The 12,024-nt window shown below is 27.2% G+C and overlaps 2 protein-coding genes across 2 annotated transcripts; both read right to left on the bottom strand.

Annotated features, from left to right (window-relative positions):
* Window positions 1-364: 364 nt before the first annotated feature.
* Window positions 365-2,228, bottom strand: LOC107463602 (transcription factor bHLH137). Its single transcript, XM_016082427.3, has 6 exons — window positions 2,140-2,228; window positions 1,926-1,994; window positions 1,720-1,806; window positions 1,300-1,485; window positions 1,079-1,216; window positions 365-812 (listed from the first exon to the last, which is right to left on the bottom strand). Exons 1-5 carry the CDS (start codon window positions 2,176-2,178, stop codon window positions 1,118-1,120), a joined length of 480 nt encoding a protein of 159 aa, XP_015937913.1. The 5' UTR covers window positions 2,179-2,228; the 3' UTR covers window positions 365-812; window positions 1,079-1,117.
* Window positions 2,229-2,382: 154 nt separating this feature from the next.
* LOC107463447 (uncharacterized) lies at window positions 2,383-3,440 on the bottom strand. Its single transcript, XM_016082242.3, has 2 exons — window positions 2,962-3,440; window positions 2,383-2,508 (listed from the first exon to the last, which is right to left on the bottom strand). The coding sequence occupies exons 1-2, from the start codon at window positions 3,358-3,360 to the stop codon at window positions 2,383-2,385; spliced, it is 525 nt and encodes a 174-aa protein (XP_015937728.1). The 5' UTR covers window positions 3,361-3,440.
* Between the last annotated feature and the right edge of the window lie 8,584 nt (window positions 3,441-12,024).

Raw genomic sequence — 12,024 nt, 5'->3', positions numbered from 1 at the left:
CAAATGTTTTTTAAGATTTAAAACCGCTGCAAAATCATGAAAAAACCACCGCTATATATATAAATACAGTTATCAACATTGAAGGTTGAATATTATTATAAATAATAAAAATAAAATAATGTAGTGGTGCCAAATAAATAAAACTCTGAAGATTCTGCAGATATATATACATAATAAAGATAACTAGTTCGTACGTCATGTCAAGAACATGATTCAGAATAGCACCCATTGACAAGCATAGTAGCATGTAGCATCAACCTCTCATTTCTCAATAATAATAACGGTCAAAGTAACTGTACCAACGGAATAATAATAACTGCCACAACAACTTAATTAATATAATTAATAATTAATCATCAATAATCAATAATTAATATATAATTTCATTTACATAGACGACATACATAATAAATTTTCAATGTCCAATAATGTTCAGAGTAGCATTGACATATATGTTATAGTCCCTCGGAATTCGTGCTAGCTTAGGTAAAATAATAATAATAATAATAATAATTAAAAAAAAGAACAACTATATTATTATCAAAATGACAGGAACAGAACAATGAATCTAGAAAAGATATGGTCTTATTTGGTCGGAATTTTTTCTGATCTGTCCTTTTTTGTTTCTCCTTCTCCATTAATTTTGATACCCTTTTAACTTCAAATGTCACCCCTTTAATCTCATGGACTAAAGAACACTTCTTTGGATGCCATAATTTATCTTTGCTTTCTTCTGCTCCATGCTTCTTTAATTTGGGATATTCTTAATTAATTAATTAATTAATTAATTACCTACTGTAAAAGCTGAATCCCTGGAAAGTTCAAAAAATATAAAATAGTCAGTATAAATATTAACATTATTTTGAATAATACAATAAGTATGTAAAAATTTTAAACAATTTTATAATGGTAAATACTAATATAATAATAAATGTTAAAAGGGAAAAATAGATATAATTAATTTTTGGAATTTTTAAAAGTAAAATCAAGTTTTTCTTCGTTTAATACTTAGGAGAAATTTTAGTAGAGAATATATGAAAATTAAAAAAAAAAAAAGAATAAGGATTTGAGAGCTTACAAGATGTTTGTAGCTAGCATTGTTGGTGTGAATTTAATACTAATGAAAGGAACATAAGTTGTTGTTGTTGATGAATTCATATGGATGAAGAAATTTTTGTCTTTGCTCTTCTGTGTCCCAGAATTGACTACCGTTCTCCTGAAAATGATGTTTTTGTTTGTCAGAAAAAAAATTAAACCCCATTTTATTTATTTTTTATTTCAGTCTTTTTTTTTTTTTACCATGGAGAAGACATTTGATTTCTGGGCTTGAAGAAAAGCTGAAGCTGAATTACTATCCAAGAGATAGTGATCATTAGCGGTGGGGAAGACGGTGGCGGTGGTGGCGGCGGCAACGGCGGCAGGTAGGGTGCTGGTTTTGGTGGTTTGTTGGATGTTAGAGCTGCTGCAATTTTGGATGTTTAATTTCTGAAAAAAAAAAAACACAAAGAGATAGATGAAGTTAATTTTCATTATATTAAAATTAACTAATATAGAATTTATTAATTACTACATACATTATAATAATGATGTAAAAATTTCAGCCATACATATAATAAATTTAACATTTTTTATATTGAATCAATATTAACATATGGTGAAAACTCAAATGCAGTCGACTTCATGTGAAGTTGATTACGGAGAGCGGTTAGATGATTTAACCTCAGGTCTAACCAAGAGAGTAGTGTCTAGATCTGTTGCCATGTCATAGAAAATGGGACTCACCGAAGCAAGCTTCAAAGACAAGAACTGCACCGAGATGTTTTAGGTTAATTACATATATTTAATTTTAGGAATTGTGTATGTATGTGTATTGAACAATTAAATTACAATAATGTTATATTATTTATTTATTTGTTTGTTTATACCTCTACTTGATTCTGTAAAGATTGAACATAATTGATTATTTCATCCAACATAAGGGCCTTCCCAGTCACCTATTTATAAAACAAAAAAACAAATTATATAAGCTGTCACAATAACTTTGAAAGAACATCTAAGATAAAAATGTCTCAACCAACAACATAATTAATTAATTAGAGATAAATACTAAAAATAAATAAATAAATGACTAAACCCTACCTTATCACAGCCTGGCACAAGCCGCTGCAACATCTTCATCCTTTCACTTATTTTCTCTCTTCTCACCTGAAAAAAATATTATAAAAATAAAAAAAATAATTTTAATTTATCTTATTTAATATTTATTAATTCTAACAATAATTAATGAATATTAAATTAATAAAAAATAGTTATTTTTAGTTTTTTTGTTATTAAATATTTAAAAAATATATATATGAAAAATTATTATAATAGGCAGGGGCATTATAGTAAATTATTATTATTATTATTATTATTATTATCTTTTGCTTTCTCATCTTCTTTATTCTTCACCACACCACCGCCATTATTATTATTGCTCTTCCTCATTCTCTTCCTTGTTGTTCCATCCTACAATAATCAACAAAATAGTTAAGTCATTAATAAACATTAATCAATTTTATTTTTCATATAGCATACTATAAGATGTATTATAAGAAGTTAAAAACATGTAATATTAATCAACAATATCAAGATATAAATATAGAGACTACTTTATTCAACAAGTGTTTTCAAATTAAAAAAAAAAACACAAAAATAAGAAGTCTTACTATTTTTTTCCTATTCAACAAGTGATTTTGAATAAAAAAACAAAAATAGGATTAAAAAATCAAATAAATTGTAGTATGAAAAATTGAAAGAATATATTATTTTTTTAGGCATACATATTTCTGCTACAAAACAGTCATCAAATAAAATCGTTAAATGTATTTCTATTATTTTATTTTTTGCGACGCTTTTTACAAAGCGCAACACTAAAATTAAAACACAAAAGTAGCATAAAAATAAAATTAAAAAAAAAACCTTAGATTGGGGATTAGTAGTGATGGGAGAAGATCCATGTCTAGTTCTTCTCTTCCTCTCCATAGTAGTGACCTTTTGAGTAACTTGTTCACCAATTTCAAGCTTATCAACTACCATGGAAGATTGAGGACTAAGGTTGTTTCTTGTAGTGACAGAAACATTTGAAGGCTCATTGTCACTATTACTTATGAATGAAACCTTGTTGCAAGAGCTTATTTGATCAACACAGCTTATAGTATTATTATTGAAATCAGAGAACCCTTCTTCTTGATGATGATGAAGAATTGATTGGGGAATAGGAACACTAGTTGTTGTTGTTGTGTTTAGGTTTTGGAAGAATGTAGAGTCAAGAGGAAGAAAATTAGGGTGATATTGGTATGAAGAAAAAGCAGCCATCATATAGTAGTAACTTGAAAAAAAAAAATAAATAAATGATGGTATGAAAATAATAAAGTTTTTGATGAGTTTATTTGTTATATGAAAAGAAAGTGAGTGAAGAAAAGTCTGACAGAAAAATTGAAAGGGGGTGTGAACCTATATATAAAGGATGTGTGGGCGCATAATAATAATGAGAGGTTGGAAAATTTTGAAGTAGTAATGACAATAGTAAATTAGTGATGTTGACAGAATAAATTCTCAAAATTTTAGTATTTTTGTGTTTTGGTTTTTGAAATATTATTATGAATGTTTTGCAAATAAGTAAATTGATATTAAATTATACTATATTGAATTTATTCATGTTTTAGATTATATCTTAAAAGATGAATTTATTTTTGATATACTGATAATATAACATAATCGTCTAATTCATTTTTTTTATTTATGCGGTCAATATAAACTGTAATTATTTTTGTTGATGTGATATTATATGTGTAATTATATGTACGTATAAAATTATTATCTATAATTTTTTGGATATTATGATAGATTTTGTTTTCTTTTGAATTTTATTTTATAGGTGTTAAAATATTTCTATTACCATTTTGTGGTTTTCAAACTCCTCATCTTCTTATGTAGTGCATCTTGACTGGTTCACTATCATCAACTAACTCCATTTTCTTTTCTTTGTTTCTCTTTCAAGTAAGTGATAATAATAATAACAATAATAATAATAATAATAATAATAAGTGAATCTCCTCGATGATGATAGAAATAGGAGAAGGATTTTGTAGGTCTAAGAAATTAAGCAAATTCTCTCATTTGGTTACAAGAAAATGAGCCTTCTACTTAATTACATTAACTAAGAGAAAGAGAAAAATAAAATCTTCATGTAAAGATGCATGATTGAAGTCAAATTGCTTTAATGGGCAACCTTAGACTATAAATTAAATCTGACTATAATGGATTCCCTTAAGTTGATGACAGCCTTTGGTTGGTGTTGTACTTTTTGATGGTATATATTGTCAAAACCTACAATAGTTGAGTGAAATGGAAGATCAACAAATGCCAAGTGTTATATATTCATTATCAAGGCATTATATTCCTCTTTCATGGCTACCATATGATGATGATGAGTGTTATGCTCAAAGCAATGTTCTTGTACAATGGGAGGCAATCTATGTAACTATATTTGGAATTTAATTAGAATAAGAGATAGTATTAGTAGTATTCGAATTGAGATTAAGTCAATTTAATTTAATTCAATCTTAAAAATTAATTCATGAGGAGATGAGAGATGCCTCATATTTATAAATTAAACTCTTTAGAAATTTTAGTCTTGATAGAGGTAAGACTCATAATTCACTTTTTTTATACTCAGAGAAATAATTGTCTTGAGCGTGAATATTTGTAGATAAGTGACCTAACAACATTAGATAGGATAGATTCTGTTATTATATAATAAAACTATTTTTTTTAAAAGTTTAAATTGATAAAAAAAAGACACATAAATATAATAATTACATCTCTAATACATATTCTCACACAAAAGTTTTATTTTGGATTTGCATAAATTTTTACATAAAATTTTGTTTTTTTTATTTATCACATGTTAAATTCATTCTTTTGGAATTAACAAAGAATCAAATTCTAGACTTTTAAATTATACAAGTTTTTATATTATATCATATAATTTTTTTAAAATTTAAATTCATAAAGAAATACTTAAAGAGGTGGGATAGAGAAGTGAGTATCATTACTTGAAGGGAAGAATGAATCACACCGGAATCTAGGACAAAGAAGCAGTAGATACTCTAGAAATGTTAGAACCAATAGTGTGATTAAAAGAAGAAGGTATTATTGGAAAAATAAACAATCTTAAAAAGAGTTTTATCTCTATATATATAATGAGTTAAAATATAAAACCTATTTTATTTTATCAGCAATATTATATGATTGATACATATTATTATTTTAAATTAGTATTTAGTCAATAATAATTTATATCTATATTTATAAAAATTTATATACATAAAATATATAGTTTATATTTATAATTATTAAAATTTACAGTTATAATTATCAGAATTTACACATATATATATATGAATCAGCATAATTTACATTTATATATCGAAATTAATAAAATTTATTTATTAAAATTACTAAAATCTGCTGATCTCTTATTTTTTTGTTATTTTATTTATTTGAGAAATTATTATATCCTGAGAGCTCATTTGTTCTATTGCATTCATTGATTAAAATGTTAGATATTTATATAAATGAGTAAGAGAAGGGGGTGAGATAGAAAGAGAGATTTTGACACAATAAAAATGAGACCGTAAATGAAAGGTATAGCCTTTTATTTCTTACAGTAATTTAAAAAATAAATAATTTTATATTACTAACACGTCAAATAATAAACAATACAGAATAAATAATCTAATTTGCTTAGAGAGTACCAAAAAAATTTATCTATTTATTTATTTTATCTCACTCACATACACATCAAAGAATTAATATCCAGAGACACAAGAATGTGTCATCAAACCAAACCTGTAGTCACTCAAGCCAAATTTATATAATATCCAATTAATGAACAAATTTTGGATAATAATACTTAAAAAACAACTTTATTATTATATGTTTTATTATATATGTTTAACAAAATTTAATAGGCAAGATTTTGATGTATCTCAAACTCATAAATTTGAAAAAATTAAATCCCTATTCACATTGTAAAATTTGTAACCGATTTTGCCGTTAAAGCTTTGCTTGGATTGTTATGGATAAATTAAAATGATGAAGACCCGTGTAAATAAACAGGAATTTGTGGGTCCCATTTTCTCATAAATAAATGAACAACAATTAAATTAAATAAATTAAGAAGGAAAAAGTCGCCATCTCAGTAGAAAACAATAGAGTCAATTAATGATATTTAAGTGGGAGATATGCCTAATATTTTTCTTTGGCTTTTTACGATCGAAGGTAATAATAATAATTATATAATAATAAATTGCATATTATTATTATAGCAAAAGGAAATGAATGAAAAAGGAAAAAAATTGGGATTATTAAAAGAAAAAAATTATAAAAAGTTATTTCCAACCAATAAAGAATAAAAGGATAAAAGAAAATTAAAATTGTAAAAGACCTAAAATCTTTCTTGATAGTATTGAAAATGAAATAAATTACGGTTAAATTAAATAAATTTCTAGTCCTTATAAAATATCTACTTTTTTACATTTTGATCCTTATAAAATTTTTCTTTTGGTTTTAATCCAATATAATTTAAATGATATTTATTTTAGTTCATATCGTTAGTTTGTCCAGTTCAGTATTGATGTACTTAACAAGTTATATACTATGGCAGAAACTAAAACAACTTTTTACGTTTTACTAAATTAAAATAAAAAATATTTTATAAAAATCCAAAACAAATTTAAATCAAGAAATCAATATCTGATGTTTAGCTTCTTATCTAACAATTTTGCATTTATTTTTTTTCACAGTATTTTTTAATTCAAAAAAGTTAAAGTCTAATTTGTCGTAAATCTAAATTCTATTTAAGGGTTTATAGTTGATTATTGAACTGCTGCATACACAAGACAAGATTTGAAAGTTTTGTATTTTATTCTGGTTTTTCATGGTATTTCTCAACCCGTCAGACAAATGACAAATCTGTTGCGGATCTGTATTTCATTTAATGGTTTATCATTGACCAGTAAATTATTACATGCATATACATGGTGGGATTTGAATCTTTGCTAACTCATACTTAATCGGACTAATAAACTAACCAATAGACCAACTGTACTAAATTTGGTTAATTTTGTATTTATTTATTTATTTTGTTGCCCATAGTATCCTCAAATTCGACAGGACAATGACTAATTCGTTGCGGATCTGAACTCTCTTTAAGAGTCTGTCACTAGTCAATAGGTTGCTGCATATACAAGGCGGAACTCGAACTCCGATCCCGACACTTGTTTAAGCAGACTAATAAACTAATCAGTAGAATAATCCAACTTGATTTATTTATTTATTACTACACACAATAGTTACACGCATGATGTTGGTTGGTAGTGTTATCCAAATTGGGTTTTTCATGACAAAAACCATATTGATGGGGTCATTGATAATAAGATAAGATTGATCAGAGAGTGAGATAGATGGAATTGGGCTCAAGTTGTTTTGACCTAATTCTATGATCCTTTATTTAGCCCACACAACACACACTTCCTCCACAATTACTCATGAGAGTGGGGAATGGGGATTCATTTCATTAGGTGTTAGTCTTTTCTTTGTTTCTCCTTTTCCTCTCTTAAAATTAAAAATAAAAAGGAGTGATAAATTAATTATTATTTACATTTTTTATAATAAGTATTACTTATTTTTAAATTTTGTTTATCCTTAAATAATTAAAGTGTATTAATTTTTTAATAAAAAGGTTTTATTCCTATTAAATAGAGAATAGAGGTAAAAGGAGATCAAAAAGTAATAATTAATAAATTAAGGACAATTATATAAAATTATACATAATTTTATCTTACATTGAAGTTCCTCCTTTTAAAAAAAAATGTATATACTTATCTGATGATAATGGGTATAATAAATAACTTAAATGTATAGTTATATGATGATAATCATTATAAATAACTTGATACAGTTTTTGTCTGATTGATATGAATGCTGAAGATAATAATATATAGGCGATATGATAAAAATGTATCTGATTATTGTGTCTTTTTTATTATTATTTTGAAAGTGTAAAAAACCATTTAGAAAAATCATAAGACATATCTCAAATTATTATATAAATTGTTCGTAAACAGTAACAACAATAATAATGTCTAATTCACGAAGTGGAATCGAACAGCATATCTTGTGAATTTAACAACATCCTCGTTATTGCATTGTATTATGATTCTAAATCAATGTCATTATCCTAAAACATAAAAAAGTCTTAATTGTCTCCTCTATTTCTTAATTTGTCGTCCAAGCATTTTTATATGAGTTTAATGTTAATACATTAGTGACACTATAAAATATTTTACATAATTATTTAATTATATTTATTTTTTTAATAATTATTTATATTATGTCAAAATAAAAAATAATTATTTTTTGTTAATGTGACAAGATATAATTAAATGCACATATACTATTTATCAAAATTAAATTTTATTTATATTCTCAACAAATTTATATTTTTTTATGAATTTAATTTTAATATACTAAAAGTGTGAAAAAATTATATGTATATTCAATTATGTATCACTATAGCAACAAAAATAATTATTTTTAATATTCAACATGTGAATAATTATCTAAACAAACAAACTAAATTAAATAGCTGTCACTGCTTCTAAATTAAATTCTACTTTTATATATAGACACAATATAACGAGTATAATTAAACTTACTAAATTAAGTTGGGTTAGTCTAGTGGTTAACTAACTAATTCATCTAAATAAGTATCGAAAATTCGTGAAAAAAAAAGGTTACCAAATAAAACATGAAAGCGACTAGAAAGTGATTCTATAACAGAACCAAAAGTTGTTATCAAATCACTTATTGAAATTCAACTCTTTTCAAGAGACAACAAAACCTATTCATATATATACATATGAAATTAATTAATCGACGACAAGGTATGTGTATATATACATGAAACATGCAACGTTTCTTCCGTTAAAATGAATAAATAGCTCCTATAGAATCTAGTAATTAAAACAGCATGTAGCAGTTTTATGTCTAGGTACTTTTCAAAAGAAAGCCGTTAATTTCGGTTGGTATCGGTTAATTGAACTCATTTTATGTTCCATTACCTTAGCTTCCATGTTTGATGTTTCACAAACTCCTTCACGCTTCAAGTGGAACGTGTCATCCAATATTATTAATTATTTCATTCATCATGCATATATTATATAATTATAATTGCACCCTTGAAAAGGACATAGTAATAAATATATATACTGCATTCAAATTAAAGCACAGTTTATATATGAATATATAGGAATCATATTCAACTTTGGATACTGCATTTACATTATGCATGCATGCATGCATGAATGGATCGGAGAGCCATCTTAATCAATATTAATTGGATCCGAGTTAATTTGTACCCTCCTCTTTCAAATCTTAATGGGAAAAAAAAGAAGGAAAAAGTTTGTATTCCAAAATAATAATTTCATAATTTGGTGAAATAAATAGTGAAAACACAATAATCTTATTTCTTTTTGAAAAAATGTCGAGTTTACACAAAAATCAGTCGTCAAAATTAGTTATCATGTATTTATGTATAAATATATATGTAGTTTTACTCTTTTTTAATATGTATTTTATATTAATGACTAATTTTAATGGCTGATTTTATTATCTACCTAACATGATTTTTTTATCTTTAATTTTTGTTTTTTTTACCTTAACCCACCTTTTAGAAAAATTTGAATATAAATATGTAAGAAATAAAATCTAAATCTAAATAAACTGTAAATAAAAGAGTTTTGCTAGGTTTAATTTCATTTATGTTGTGTGTTTTTATAAAGAGAAACTTAGTACGTGAATAAATTTTAGATAATGTTATGGAACATTATATTTTTATTTTTATTTTTGGTTTTGCTAGGTTTCAAACCGTCATATAATCTTTATTGTGCTTTTGAAATCGTCGCAAATTTTAGTGTCACAAACATTTATAATCCTTGTATGAGAAGGATTAGTTTATATATCTCAAATGTTATTTTTTATGAGTTTATATTTCTATATATTTCATTATTGTTTTTACTATATAAACTAATACGTCACACATTTTAGAGGAGAAAAACTACCTAAAACAGTAACCATTGTTTTTCAGTATTCATAGACGTTAGAGACTGAAAGGTACTAGGTCTCAGAGGAGAAGTTGAAAGGAGTAGAGAGAGAGAGAAGCTGAGAAAGTGTGAAATTGCATTCAACTGAGTAACTGAATTGCAGCATGTGAGAAGTTGCAATTTATATGTACATAGCTAGCTAACTAACACTGACTTGACTCCTATACTAAGCTAACTAACTATAACAAACTATAGAAGTGACTAGAAGCTGCTGCTGAGTCAGCTAGGGCCCACAATAACTAACTTTAACAGAAAACAGAATTAATAGGATTAACTGCAGGAAGAAAAAGCTACTAAAATAGAACAGAGAGGATGAGTTAAAACTTGCTACCTTATAACTCCTAATATCATCTCTAGTTTTTCTTTTCTTCAGCACTTGCAACTGCTTGTTGATCACAAATGTTTAGCCTGGTTCGAAAGTGTAGAAAAGCCTCAGAGGGTATTGCTTTTGTGAAGATATCGGCCACTTGCACTGAGCCTGGGATATGACTCACTTGAACTTTCTTGTTGTTGATATGATCTCTAACAAAATAGAGGTCTATTTCGAAATGTTTTGACTTGGAGTGGAGGATTGGATTTGCTGCTAATAGTACAACACTCAAGTTGTCACAATACATCATTGGTGCTTCAGAGATAGCTAGCTTTAATTCAGTCATTAGGTTCCTTATCTATACTAACTCTGCCACTGTCTCTGTCATACTCCTGTACTCGGCCTCAGTACTGGACCTGGCTATAGCTGTTTGCTTCTTTGAAGCCCAGGACACCATATTTGAGCCAAGAAACACACAATAACCAGTGGTTGACTTTCTATCATCAGGGTCAACAGTCCAGTCAGAATCACTGTAAGCAGTGATTTTCATAGCAGTGTTTATTGCAGAGTCTGTCTTGAGGTGCAGACCATGATATGCTGTATTATTTAGGTACCTCAGGACACGTTTCACCATTTTCCAGTGTGAATCCAGAAGAGATTTAACAAATTGAGCAAGTTTATTGACATAGAAGCTGATTTCAGGCTTGGTAATGGTTAGATATTGCAAGCTCCCAATGACAGAACGACACAGACTTGGATCATGAAAGTTTGACCATTCAAGAGCAGAAATTTTTGTTGTAGAGAGAAGAAGAGTGTGACAAGCTGAGCATCCTACCATACCAGCCTTCTTCATTACATCTTCAATGTATTTTTGCTGAGTAAACACTAAGCCTACACTCTTAGTCTTTGTGGCTTGAATTCCAAGAAAGTAGTGCAGATCACCTAGATCTTTTAGAGCAAACTCACTATTCAACTGTTTGATCACTTACTTAATAGAGTTGTCACATCCACCTGTCATAATGATATCATCTACATATACCAAGACATATGTTTTTAAGTGATTTGTATCACGAGTGAACACTGCTACGTCAAGTTTTGTAGCTGCAAATCCTAGTTCCTTTAACCCATGTGCAAGCTTATAGTACCACTTCCTGGGTGCTTGTTTTAAGCCGTACAAAGTCTTGTTAAGTTTGCATACGAATGAGGGATCTCCTTGCTCATATCCTTGGGGCTGCCTCATATATACTCCCTCAACTAAATCACCATGCAGGAAGGCATTATTTACATCTAATTGCTTTATTGTCCAGGACCTTGATAGTGCAACTGATAGCAGCAATTTAATAGAGGTGGGCTTAATAACTGGACTGTAGGTTTCTGTGAAGTCAAAACCTGGTTTTTGAACAAAGCCTTGAGCAACCAACCTGGCTTTGTGCTTCTGAAGTGAACCATCTGCATTATACTTAATCCTAAACACCCATTTACTTCCAATTGCCTCTCTATCAG

Source organism: Arachis duranensis, chromosome 8 (assembly GCF_000817695.3).
Source record: "Arachis duranensis cultivar V14167 chromosome 8, aradu.V14167.gnm2.J7QH, whole genome shotgun sequence".
Taxonomy (NCBI): Eukaryota; Viridiplantae; Streptophyta; class Magnoliopsida; order Fabales; family Fabaceae; genus Arachis; species Arachis duranensis.
Note: the sequence above shows the minus strand (reverse complement) of the source record. Positions and strands in the feature narration are given on the sequence as shown.

Coding starts and splice junctions, on each gene's coding strand:
- LOC107463447 (XM_016082242.3), bottom strand. CDS start 3,360: ATGATGGCTGCTTTTTCTTCATACCAATATCACCCTAATTTTCTTCCT. Junction 2,509..2,961: donor CTACTAATCCCCAATCTAAG/GTTTTTTTTTTA, acceptor TGATTATTGTAG/GATGGAACAACAAGGAAGAG.
- LOC107463602 (XM_016082427.3), bottom strand. CDS start 2,178: ATGAAGATGTTGCAGCGGCTTGTGCCAGGCTGTGATAAG. Junction 1,995..2,139: donor TTGTGCCAGGCTGTGATAAG/GTAGGGTTTAGT, acceptor TTTTATAAATAG/GTGACTGGGAAGGCCCTTAT. Junction 1,217..1,299: donor AATCAAATGTCTTCTCCATG/GTAAAAAAAAAA, acceptor CATCATTTTCAG/GAGAACGGTAGTCAATTCTG.